The sequence below is a fragment of the Macrosteles quadrilineatus genome, unplaced genomic scaffold, assembly GCF_028750875.1.
Source record: "Macrosteles quadrilineatus isolate MER2022 unplaced genomic scaffold, UCM_ALF_1.0 Scaffold_1__1_contigs__length_201487025, whole genome shotgun sequence".
Classification (NCBI taxonomy): Eukaryota; Metazoa; Arthropoda; class Insecta; order Hemiptera; family Cicadellidae; genus Macrosteles; species Macrosteles quadrilineatus.
The window spans coordinates 148,880,905-148,893,873 of NW_026542594.1; the positions used below are offsets into that span (position 1 = coordinate 148,880,905).

Sequence of the window (12,969 nt, forward strand, 5' to 3'; positions counted from 1 at the left end):
ACCGAATAATAAAGCTGTGTATTAAATGTTGATAAGATTATAAGTAATTCATTAGTAAAGCATACACAGTTCCGCATTTAAAATACCACATTTATTGGGAATTAATTTTGGCTATCTTGCTTGGTTTCTAAGTAATAAAAATGAGACTGGGTTTTGTATTGATTAATAACTTAAATGTATGACAGAAAACTTTATTTATTGATAAAAAAATTAATTAGTAGGGTAGTACGGGGGTTATTCTCGTAGCATCGTGTTGTCCGTGTCCAAGTCGTGTCCGTGTACAGAAGCCGAGACGTGTCCGTGTTGTACTAGCCCTCCATCATCTGGAACAAAAAAGGACCGTTTTAAGAACGCTAGCAACAACTACGCTAGCAGCTATGCTAGCTATAACATTTTTAGTTATATAATACGATCTATAAAAAAAAATACGAACATTCAATATGAATGAAATAAAATATTTGATTAACTCCGACGAAAGAATTTCTTAAATTAAACTTTTAAAATTTAAGAATTACAACTGACAACTTGTTGTTATGATTACAATTTTGGAATTAAGACTGAAATGTCTTAAATTTTACATGGGGAAATTTTCACCATGAGAGCAAATATTTTTTCACCTTCAAGCTTTAACTTTTTGTAGCACATAAACTCTTGTTAGATGTCCATAGTTCAAAACAATTGCTTTCTAATATCTTAGGCTAAGAATAATGAAGATTGAGTGATTTCGTTAACACACCTTTATACTAAGCAATATTTTCAATTATAGGATCGTGTGTTCCTAAATCACCTCAATAAAATAGTAAATTTAAAATCATCAACTGCCTTTAGTTGTAGTATTAGTATAAATTAATTTTAAACATTGTAATATCTAAACTTTTTTCTACATTTTAAAAATAAATAGAAAATTAAGCTTAAAAATAACACGCTAGACAAAATCTAACTATTACATGTCGGTTATTAGCCTAGTAGTATACCGTATATTCCATGGCTCAAAATGATTCTATTGTGTGTATTTTGTGTACTAAAAAAGTTTTAAAAATATAAGAAATAAATAAATGAGAATAAATAAATAAATAAGAAATAAATAAATAAATATAAGAAAACTCTTGTACAGTAGAATGGTTACGAATGTGTTAAAACAACTTAACTAACACTACGTGTACATTGCAACATGAATATGTCTTCAACGTGAAAAGAAAATATGGAGATTGTTTTAAAAGTAAACTATGCTTAGAGTTTGTTGCTCTTATTTAAAGATGGATCAAGATGATTTAATTGACGTTTTACGACTTCTTTGATTTTAGGACTAATAAATGAAACTAAGTAGAATAAAAATAAATAGTAAGGCATAATTACATTAGTTCTTAATACTGTATGTTTATTAATGTGAATCGCTACAAAACCCTCAAACTATATCAAACGTTCGTTACATATTTACAATACTTTCAAAATTAACTTTTAATATTTTAAAATACTGTTTACATTTAACCATGCATAACTAATTTCAAATAGTTAAATTTTTCATGTTTATAACATTGATTAACTTTGTAAGATACTATTGCATTATTATTATTACAAGTATTTTTATACAAGTATGTGTATAACATAACTTTACTATGAAACGTTTACCTGATGTGAGAGTCTAGTAGTAGCCGACGACGGCCATGTTGACGTTGGTCCTCTCCTTGCCCATGATAATAGTAGTCTGATGTTTCGTTGAAGGAAATATCTAATACAGACGACAGTCAGCTGAGCCTTATATACACATTGGTGTATCCACTGACCAATCAGAGCGTTGCGTATGTATCAGCTGATATCTTTGTCCAACTGGTCTGTGTTAGACGCATTATGTAATCTATCGCAGAAACCTTTAGTTCAACAAAGCATATTTTAGTTACGATTTTATAGATTAATGGATTTAGGGAATATGGTTTACATAATAAAAAAAATATTAAAGCATACATTAAAACAACACTAAATCATGGCTTATATTAAAACTAACGTAAACTAATTTTCACTGTTAATGGAACGACTTAGCCTTAAATAGTATTAATTAAAGTAATAACAAATCTGCTGGCTACTCAACTCAAACTATAGTACTATAAACTAAAATATGTAGTATAATAAAAAAAACATATACGCAATAGAAAAAATTATGTACCTCGACACACATATAAACAAATTGGGGAAGGCTGGATGTTTTAACACATTTCTTACTTAGGCTTTAAACCTACGTTTATTCGAACGAGTACGCGAATCAACATCATGGGAACGGACCTAATATGGGAACGGAGATTTATAGGTCAATAATTGCCTTGCTATATTTGACTCACAAAACATATAATTTCATAATCTCTCCCAAAAAAATAAGCCTAGGAAAATAAATAGTTTTGCATATTAAAGCGTTGGTTTATATTAAAGAGTTACGAAGAACATAAAAACATGTAATTTAAGTCCTATGTAAGCCTTACGGAGAGTACCGGTACGTAAGCCGTTGTTCTTCGCTTGTTTATTTAATATACAAGGGAGGTGGCGTGCGAATTTTGCACATTTTAAAATGGTTCTCATTGCATATCACATTTTGTTGTTGCTGCTGAGTTAAAATTAGCTGTTTTCATAAATGCAAAAACATAGTGCTACACCCTGCTGGTAAATCTTATAACTTTTAATGCTTTTGCATATCATAGAACCAAATTTGTTAGTTGAAACAGCTGACTAAATTCTTTAATTCCCTTTAAATATGAGCGAGCTGTTGGCCCGTCCTAAGTGCGGGAATCGAGTAGTCAATTAAAACTGAATATGATTCAGAACAGCTAGTTTATACCTTGGTGGCCGATTCACACACACACCCTGGCCCACTGCATACTATCACTTACCATACCTTATTTTACCTTGGCCACTGAAAACACTAAAATGATCCTGGCCTCCCGTTCTCTTCTATCCCCTGCCATTTCTAAGGAAGATACCAGTCTGAGGATGTCTTTCATTACTTGGTCTTCCAAGTGGTCGTCTACCTTGTAGTACTCCTAGGAATACACTTTTAAAAGTTGAAGTATCTTCTCTCCGCCATGCAAAGCCTGCCCAGACCATCTGAGATCCGAGCCTTTTGGTCTACTTTTGGAATATACCCCTTTATAAAGTTTCTGAATCATACAGTACTACTGTACTGGGATAGTTATGATATGGTATGAATCGATTTTGGTTTCCACTGACACCCTGCAGCTTACTGGTCAGTTTTCTGGAGACCTACTGCACCGGTTGACATTTTCATTACGAATAACATTTCAATGACAGTTAGAAACCAGCTGTTAGTTAAACCACCATTAAAACGACTAAAACTCGCCCGTCGTCTGCTAGACTTTTTGAAAATTTAAACTTAATTTCTAAAAAACTAAAACCCTAAACTAAAATTATGGCTTCGACATTCCTTAGTTCTCAAAATGATCTTTCGTTCAACACAAAAATCATGAAAATCCGTCAAGTGGTTGATTCAGAATCGTGAAATAAAAAAACCCTGTCACGTTTTAATATATAGGATACTCATAAGGTTAACATGGGGAACAACAGAGCCACTGGGGCAGAGCCCGAAAGGATTTTTAAGAAAAGAATATGCCTATATGTTAATCGGGAATGTGAGCTATCATCATGCCAAATTTCAGCCCAATCCGCCCAGTAGTTTATGCGTGATTGAACTTCAAACAAATAAACAAACAAACAAACACACAAACTTTCACATTTATAATATTAGTAAGATTTCCAAAAGACTTTAGATTTCATTAAAACAATAATGTTATAAAATACTGCCTGAAATAGATAATAAAACTAATTAAAAAAAAAAAAAACACATGATCATACTAAAGTATTTGCGAAATTTTTTAACAATATTATTCAAGGTTTTCTGATCTTAATTCATTTAAAACCATTGTAAATAAAACTCATATTATTTTCACAGAAAAAAATATGACAATAAAAATATCAGCTTTTGAAAAAGCACACCAATAGAAATAGTTTGCAAAATTTCTGACTCAAATTATTCTATCAATCAGTGTGTATCTACGTCGACGGCGTTAAAATTAAAAGCTATGTCAATATAGGGAAAATCGTTGATGCGATTATTTTTTTAATTGTGCGAGCAAACGTAGCTCATATGCAATTAAGGATGATATATTGTATAGGATAATTCGTCTGCTATAGTAAACAAAATATTTTCTTCGTAAAGATTACATTGTCACTTTAAAAAGCTGTTGGGAAAAGTCCGAAGACTACAGAGATTGGTGTAAGAGGGTTTTATGACACTATTACTACATTAAGTATCCCTGCCGACTGCCGTAGCAAACCTGCAGACTAATTTTCATTTGCCTGATTGTATTTTCACTAAAACATTGCCTTCAAAGGCCATATTTATTCTCTATTTAAATAAAGTAGGTCTAACTATTTCTTAGGTTTTCTGCCACAGGATGGGTAATAATGATTGTTTTTTCCTATCTAACGACTTAAGTTCAAAAGATCAAATAATAATACTGAAAGCTGAAAAATCACGATTTTTAGCTGTACATGCCAGGCAAAATTAAGATCACCCTTACACCTTGGTCACAGTTTGCTTACCCTTAAGAAGAAGTAAAAATCTTAATTTTTCAGCTTTTTTTCTAGTAATTTGCATTTTAGGACTATAAAAATAATTTTAGATGATTCATATAATCAAATTTTAAAACAGCCTTTAGCTATGTTGAGAAATAAATGTTTGTGTGTGATTAATAAAATGGATTAAATTTACTAATGTAGGAAATTTGTAGCTAGTCTTTAAGTAGACATGAAACCACAAAATATATTTTATGTACTCTCTTAAAATAAAAATACATATTGATTTAACTGTCGAAAAAAGAATGGTGTTCCTCAAGCATGATCTAAACTTATAGATAAGGGCAAATGGTATTCATATTAATTAAAAATGTTGTATATCAGAACAATTTAGTTTATTGAAAAAGCCAATCCGTTGCAGGGTAGTCCGGGGTTTATTCTCGTAGCATCGTGTTGTCCGTGTACAAGTCGTGTCCGTGTACAGAAGCCGAGACGTGTCCGTGTTGTACTAGCTCTCCATCATCTGGAACAGTTCAAGTTATTGTTTAATATACGTATGTAAAAGAAAATTCCCTCTGATGTAGCGATTTAAATTTGTTCATTAAATTTAACACAGCTTAGATTCTATAAAAACATTTATTGGAGGCTCCGGGGACGGCATAGTACGAGTACATTGATGTATTGAATGCATATGCATATAATAGATCGCCTGCAGTATTTCAAACTGTCAAAGTTCAAATGAGATATAGTCAATCTTGAACTCAAAGTTACAAGAGTTTTAAGGCTTTTATAGGTATTAATAGTTTAATCACAATTATAAACTTTTCACTTTTTACAAATAGAACTATAGAAGATGAGAAGGAAACCCCAATAATATACTATAATGTGTAAAACTTAAACTGTCTGCATACACTATACACGTTGTTGGCTTTAAATTGTTAATGAGTTACCAAAATAGTTGACAAGATCGTTTACCTAGCGTATACTAAAGTGCAAGAAGGATTCTATTTGAAGTTCATTAGCAAGAAAATGTGTTTTTTTACTATTAAAATTCCTTTATTATTATTATTATTATTATTATTATCTATACTATTGTTAAAAATGCCAAGTACGAATCTTAACACCAATAGTGATCAACAATTACTAAAAATTCAGTTTTAAATATTGGTATCATATTACATATACTACGCATTTCAGTCTGAAACTAAAACCTAAATAGCTACAATCTATTCTATTTTTAGAGTGAGCCGTTATGTCTTTCAACCACGCAAAGCCAACTAAACAATTTAACCTAATAATGTCTACTGCTGTACTAAGGAATGTTATAGGTATAGTATAGTTATTGTATTTTGTCTTTGAACAAAGCCCTCGACTAGACTTATATTTCTTGGCTTTAACTGCAATTATAAGAAACCCCACAATGTTTTTGACGATTTTTATAGTGTCTTTTTTAAGTTGCTACATGTTGAATGGAACCCATTAAAAATAAAGTTTAATTTTGTAAATACGTTTAGGTTTGGTTGGTGGTGCTATTAAATGATGAAATCACGTTGATAATTAAAGTCAAATATGCTGTCTCTTTGGTACAGTATATTTAAAAGAGCCTTTATTTATTCTGGATTCATGCCCCTTAGAACTTCACTGGCCAATCAGATCATCATCTATTCCAATTAACAACTATTTTAATAGTTTTTGATTGTGTAACAGAACTAATATTGTACTTGGAATAAATATTGTGTTTCAATTTTAAACGGTAGTCTTAGGCTGTAACTATGTTGTTTAAGTTTTTTTTTTAATTTCAATAGACGATTATAACGTTAATATTTGCATCTGACTGCAAAGTTGTTTAAATATGTTACAGAAAATATTCTCAACTGCGTAATAGTAATTTATTTTGCATATATATGATACATCTAGATGAACATTTATTTTATGCATTTACATTACAGTTGAAGAGTAAATTCTTACCTGATGTGAGAGTCTAGTAGTAGCCGACGACGGTCATGTTGACGTTGGTCCTCTCCTTGCCCATGATAATAGTAGTCTGATGTTTCGTTGAAGGAAATATCTGATACAGTGACAGTCAGCTGAGCCTTATATACCCACACTGGCGTCTCTACTGACCAATCAGAGCGCTGCGTTGATATGAGCTGATATCTTAAAACTTTGTCCACTATGGCTTAGCGTGTGCTCGACTCGATAAATATTTGAAAAAATTTGGTAAAAATAAAACACATACATTATTTATTAATGTAGACGTGACCGGTTTTAATAAATTGTAAGAGGTTAATGTACTTAGGTTTATGAATTAACGTAGCAGAAGATAATACAAATTATAATCAGCATTGTTTACGTATTTTTGCTGTAAGATTAATTTAGGTTGATTTTTAATGCATTACAAATCAATATTATTTGTTTATTATATTCGTATTTTAGATGATTAATATATATCTGCGTACCAATACACACTTTATGTTTTTTCCTAAGCCTTTTTAAAACTCGCGTTTAAGCTCGAGATTTTAGTTTTTCTCTATGATTGAGTGTAGGCTTGACCATTAGCTTGAGTTTTAAGCTTAGTTATTAGATTTAGGACGAGATTTTTTGCGAGGGTGGTGTTCCTTATCACCTATGCTATCTTTTTGAAGAATTTAAAATCTGCTGACAATCCATATGTTTTTGCGTAAAATATAGTGAAATGTCATATTTCATTGGAATATATAAATGTTTAAGTGCTTTAATGCTTAGATACATTTTAAATTTATAACTTTTTTTGTCATGTTTCACAGCTAAGAAAAAACGTTTGATAAGAAATAATTTTGGTTTTCATTGACAGCTTTGTTTAATTAATTTAAACTTTGATTTCTACAAGAGGTTTGTTGGATTAGAAACAACATACATGCACAGAACATGTATATATCGTTACATTTCAATACGGATACAAATTAATACTTTATATTTTGTAAGTTAAAAAAAGGTTTCAACAAATCATAAACTTATTTTTTATCCATTACCATTGACTATTGGATACTGAAGTAGACTTTCTATCTATATGGACAAGCTCTAGCCAATTTTTTATAAAAAACGAACGTAGTTGTGGGGGTCAGTCACAGAATGCGCTAGTGTCTTAAATTCTATTTTATTCCTTATTTTTTGTTGCTGTCCAGGTTGGTGGATCAAAAGCAGTTGCTATAACTCATCATGATTCATTCCCTAAGTTTGACTTGGTAAAAAGCAACCAAACTTATTTAGTTATTTTAGGTTTTATGTTTTAGTTTATTTAGCTATTTTAGTGTGTTATTATAATCTGTTTCTGTTTGTGTATTTGACAGAATTTTGTAATTTAGATCTGTACAATCTGTATGTGGCTCACATCGACCGCGACGATTTTGACAAAAAATCTGGCTACAAATTTAACATGGGGATGGAATGTCTAGTTGTATTTATAGTCTAAGCTACCTGCTAAAACTGAAGCTTTAGAATCAAATATTGCATGATGTCATGATCTATGTTACCTCGCACAATAGAGTGGCATTTCCTCGTCAGCTGATAAGATGTTTCAACGTTCTAACTGATAAGGGAAGTCAGCCATTCGAGAAGGTGTAACGATGTTAATATACCATGTTATTGTTAGCGAATTTATTAACTTTATGCTTTATACTTCCCATTCTGGTAAGTAAAGATGATTCTATTGTTGCTTTGAAACATATTAATAGTGCTTGAACTTTTTTCTTTCTGAACATTGTCCTAATTGTATACATGTTGATTTGTTGTTTAAGGCTACATGGAGTTCTGTTTACCACATATATCGGCTACGTGGATGGTCCGGTTAATGGCCTTCGGAAGACCTTACGTTTTTAGTGAACACCACTACACAATATTTCCCTTTGACGAAATCAGCATAAATATATAACATTTGGGGAATGTCAGTTTACTCTCTGTGCATTTCGATTGTATTTGAGAAACATAATCTTACCCACCTAGCATTTCAAACAGTGTACTCATTTACATCAACCAGTGACAATTAAGTCCAAGTATACTTACATAGGGTTTAACTTTTTTAACCCGTACAGTGTATAGTTTTATTCTATGGACACTTAGTCATTCTGTTATATTATTTTAGTCAACTCAGACCATTCACCAAAAATAAAAGAGATATAATTTTGTTTTAAAGCCAACCAAGGTATTAACAAATTTGGCTGCAATTGTATAAACAAGTTACAATACACTTTTGGAGCAAGTCAAGCCCAAAATTATATATTTTCTAGTCATAGCTATTTTATGATAATTATATTTAAAGTATCTTTCCGTTGGTCCTTATGCGTTTAGTTTTGTTACGTTGGCATTTTTTAAACGATAATCATCTTTACTTCTTAACAGTGTTATCTAAACATATACAATTCAAAGTAATCACTTACTCACTCACTGGTTCATTCATCACTAATCCTACTTCCCGACTAACTTGAAGGCCTAAGTGTCCAGGCAACAAGTAATCAAAAAAGGAATAGAGAGAAATTTTAGAACACAATTTCTAGCTTCATAACACTTGGTGTAGTTAAGAGGTGACCACATCAAAGTCCCCACCTGTAGCCTTTTAGCATTGACTATATACCTCTACATTGTAGAATGTAGAGGTGTATAGTCAATGCTTTTAGTCTTGGGGGAAGGGGGCTTTAAGGTAACTTTTTTCGTTTTCCTTTGCTTGAAAATCGAAAGCTATGCGTCCTAACAAAATGACTGTCCTATACCAATAGCAAGTTTATCACATTTTTGTTCTTTAACATTTTTGATGTCGTGTATGGTTTTGCATTATTCACTATAAAAAAATTGTATATTTAAGAAGCACTGATACGTTAAAAATGCAACGATAAGAGTAATTTATATTTAATGGTTCCTATTGCGATGATGGTCCCCAAATATTTAAGCTATATTTCGTTTATGATGAAATTATGAAAAGAAAATACCCTAGAGAATAATGAGCAAAACAGCTAGTAGACTACTATATGGATACTTTAATGTACATTCGATTATAAATAAATATATAAGTTGTTATTGTTAACACCGAATACCCTGCAAACATCATATCGAAGAAGTCAGCTTATTGTTTAAGATGGTGGCGCACACAAAACAAACACATGTGCATGCTGGCAATTGTTAGAATGAATAAGTAAACATGATAAAGTGGTGCTACGTCATAAAGTAGTTATCGTATGTTGGCTGTAGACTACACTAAACATCCAATGTAATTTCTAGACAACAAATTAACCTTTTTCTTCTGTGTATCTTATTTTAAAAAGAGTAATCATTCGATTCTCTATTTTCTAACTACTTTCTCATTATCATAGTCTACGGTTTACAGATTTCACCTGCACTGTTTTACATAAACCTAATCAAACATAACTGTAAACGTTCCATTATTTTAATCCTGTTCATTAGATGCGCAACAAACTGCAGCACGAGTCTAGATGTACGTGATTCAACCAAGGATGTGTTAAGCAATCTTGAATGAACTGTATAATATTATCATTAGAAATAGTAGGGTTGCTGACAATGTACAAGCTTAGGGTATTACCTATATGTAATTGTTTGTTTGAAATAGAATTATGAGTTTAGCACACACTCTAAGCTGAGTTCAATTTGGTAAATCTGTTATCAATAATCAATAGGGTGTGATCATCACTTAATATGGTGATGTTTACGTGGAGAGCCTAGTGTCTTTGACTATTAATACAACAACTATAGTTCGGCCGCTTAGAAAACGACCAGCGCGCTAATGCTAAACCAATGCTAGAGGAGGTCGCTTTCTAAGCGGCCGAACTAGACATTCCATCCCCATGTTAAAGTTGTAGCCAGGTTTTTAATAAAATTTGTCTTAGTTGATGTGAGCCACCTACAGATTGCGCTGATCTGAATTACTGATTTCTGCCGATTACATGATGGTTTTTAACAAGTCAAACTGATGGAATGACTTATTATGAGCTATAGCAACTGTTGTGACCCAGCAACTATGTCAGTAACAAAAAATAAGGCTTTAGACACTAGCGCAATCTGTGACTGGCTCACACAAGTCCAGTGTAGAGCTGCTGCTGAAAATCATTATCAGGATTAGCTTGAGTCTGAGTTACAAAGAATATTTAGCTTGATCTGTTTTTGCAGGTTCCCGGTGCCGAAGCTGACGAGGTCGGCGGTGGCTTTGGGGACGACTACGTGGAGGGGTTAGTGCCTAGTGTAGAACTGCTACTGGAAGGCATAGTAACATCCCTGCTAGGCACTCCTCTGTCTCTTCTCACATCCCTGGTCAGCGGTGATGGCAACGTACCTTCACTCTTAGACCTCGTAAAAAGTATAATTTCGGGCATCATCGAGTCTCTGTCCAACAGTCTTTATGGTATCACTGACACTTTGTCCGAACCTCTAGAACTCTAGGGGGATACTAAAATGCAACTCCTATTGATCAAACTGGGGGGATTACTAATAAATGTGTGAAGTTATTGTAAATACTCTTAGTCTTAGTTATATTTGTTGGATTGTATATAACTGCTTATCAGGTAACGTAGTGGTTAGTGATAATATATTTTGGAAAATCCGGACTTTATAGAATAAAAAGATATTACTCAAGAAAAATTGGATCAAATCTTTTTTAAGCTCCTTTACTAACAAGAATGTAAATAATAAGTTTTCTTATGATAATCAAATGCACGGCATTCGTCCAATGAATACATTATTTGAAGAATATCCTTTCTACAAAACGTATTGGCAAGAAAATTACTAATGATGAAAATTCTACTCAGTTTAAGTACTTATTAAGACAAGTTTAGAGATCTGTCCGACGACAGGAGGACAAGAGGTATGGTATTTATTTAAAGAACCAAGACTACTTACCCCTTGAGTGAGGAAAGCTTTCAAACGTCTGAAAAAAAATTTAGTTATGATATAATAATATTAATATCGTGTATAAAATATCAACAATTAATTATTACCAGAGGTCGTCCCGTGGTCGAAAACTCGACCAAAAATATGTTATTTACAGTCTTCTTTATTTTCACGCCACACTGAAAATAAAACATGTGATTGGAATTTCTTACATTTGTTTTGATATTCTGTTTATGATTCGTTGTTATTTCGTCACCAGCATGGCAACCCATAAAACCCATGTTAAATTTTTAAAATTTCAAATTCATTTTTTGTGCTTATTTTTTAGCCTATTTGAATTTTAAAAGGGATTCTGCACACCAACAGGAAAATATCTCTCTAACAGTATTAGTAGATTTTGCATGCGATGCACACGAGCTGAGAAAAAAGGTTTTAAAGAAACATGCTTGCCTATTAATATATAGATGATAATTGTATATAATAACAACTATCATGGAACAATTATTTTTTTTATTCACACCAAATTGTGTACGACCTTCCTAATTTTAGTTCAAATATATGTTACAATGTATACCAATCTCTTCGTACAATTTCTTGCCATTATTTCTTACAATTTCTTTACTTACAAATAAAATGTTAAAGGTTTACGTTTCCAAATTACGAAGTCACTAAACCTAATTTAATTCTTTCAGGAGGTTTTAAAAGTTATTAGAACTATCGGGTTGATATGCACGAATTTCTATCAACGAAATTTGGTGTAATAATGTTCTTCATTAGATAAAGGCCCAATAGGCAGGACTTGTGTACACTATAACTATAACTATAACTATGACAACTCGAATCAATGTAAAAGCCCTAAAAGTAGCACAACCGAGGCATATCTTTGAATAAGACAGTAGACGTTAGATAAAGATCTATCTCTACTCGTGCTTCAAGCTATTTGAAATTTTAACTGATTTTATGGAAATAATTATTTCCATAGATTTTTATGGGCAACATCGACAAAAACCAAACTCGAACTCTAAAAATAATACCCATTTAAATATATTTTTAGAATTTTTCAAAGGGAAAATCAGTGGTCAATATTTATACTATTTTGTGTCCTACATAGTTTATTTTACAGTAGTAACTGTGATTTTAAGTTGAGTAGCGTCAGTTCCTAATACTTATTTAATAAGAAGGGTTGGTTTTGTTTATATAGAGTGGTTGTTAGAATGAATACAAAAATAGTTTAATTTTTTGTTGTAATGTTTCCGGACTACAATTGATTTGGATAAATAAACAGGTTAAAATACCTGATTGTTGCCTTGTGGTAGTTAGAGTTCTTATACCAGAAATGCGCATAATCAAGTAGGACAAACCTTGGACTATAAGGCGAGAATCATGTATTTTAACCTTTTTATTTATTGATTAAGATTGTGTAAGGAATTGTTACCTGTGACTGTTATAGTCAACTAGAAATATTTACAAGATGTATGTTTTATTTATAAAAACAATACAATTTGCTAGGATATTTATGGG

At 31.8% G+C, this 12,969-nt stretch overlaps 1 protein-coding gene and 2 long non-coding RNA genes across 3 annotated transcripts; 1 reads left to right on the top strand and 2 right to left on the bottom strand.

The window, feature by feature from the left end:
* Positions 1–231: 231 nt before the first annotated feature.
* On the bottom strand, positions 232–1,731 carry LOC128987172 (uncharacterized). The gene is made up of 2 exons (XR_008490200.1): positions 1,630–1,731; positions 232–323 (listed from the first exon to the last, which is right to left on the bottom strand). It is a non-coding gene; the product is annotated as an uncharacterized LOC128987172 (long non-coding RNA).
* A 3,220-nt stretch (positions 1,732–4,951) lies between these two features.
* LOC128987184 (uncharacterized) lies at positions 4,952–6,689 on the bottom strand. Its single transcript, XR_008490205.1, has 2 exons — positions 6,547–6,689; positions 4,952–5,101 (listed from the first exon to the last, which is right to left on the bottom strand). It is a non-coding gene; the product is annotated as an uncharacterized LOC128987184 (long non-coding RNA).
* Positions 6,690–8,158: 1,469 nt separating this feature from the next.
* Positions 8,159–11,199, top strand: LOC128987150 (uncharacterized). The gene is made up of 2 exons (XM_054407888.1): positions 8,159–8,247; positions 10,732–11,199. Exons 1-2 carry the CDS (start codon positions 8,197–8,199, stop codon positions 10,999–11,001), a joined length of 321 nt encoding a protein of 106 aa, XP_054263863.1. The 5' UTR covers positions 8,159–8,196; the 3' UTR covers positions 11,002–11,199.
* The last annotated feature ends 1,770 nt before the right edge of the window (positions 11,200–12,969 follow it).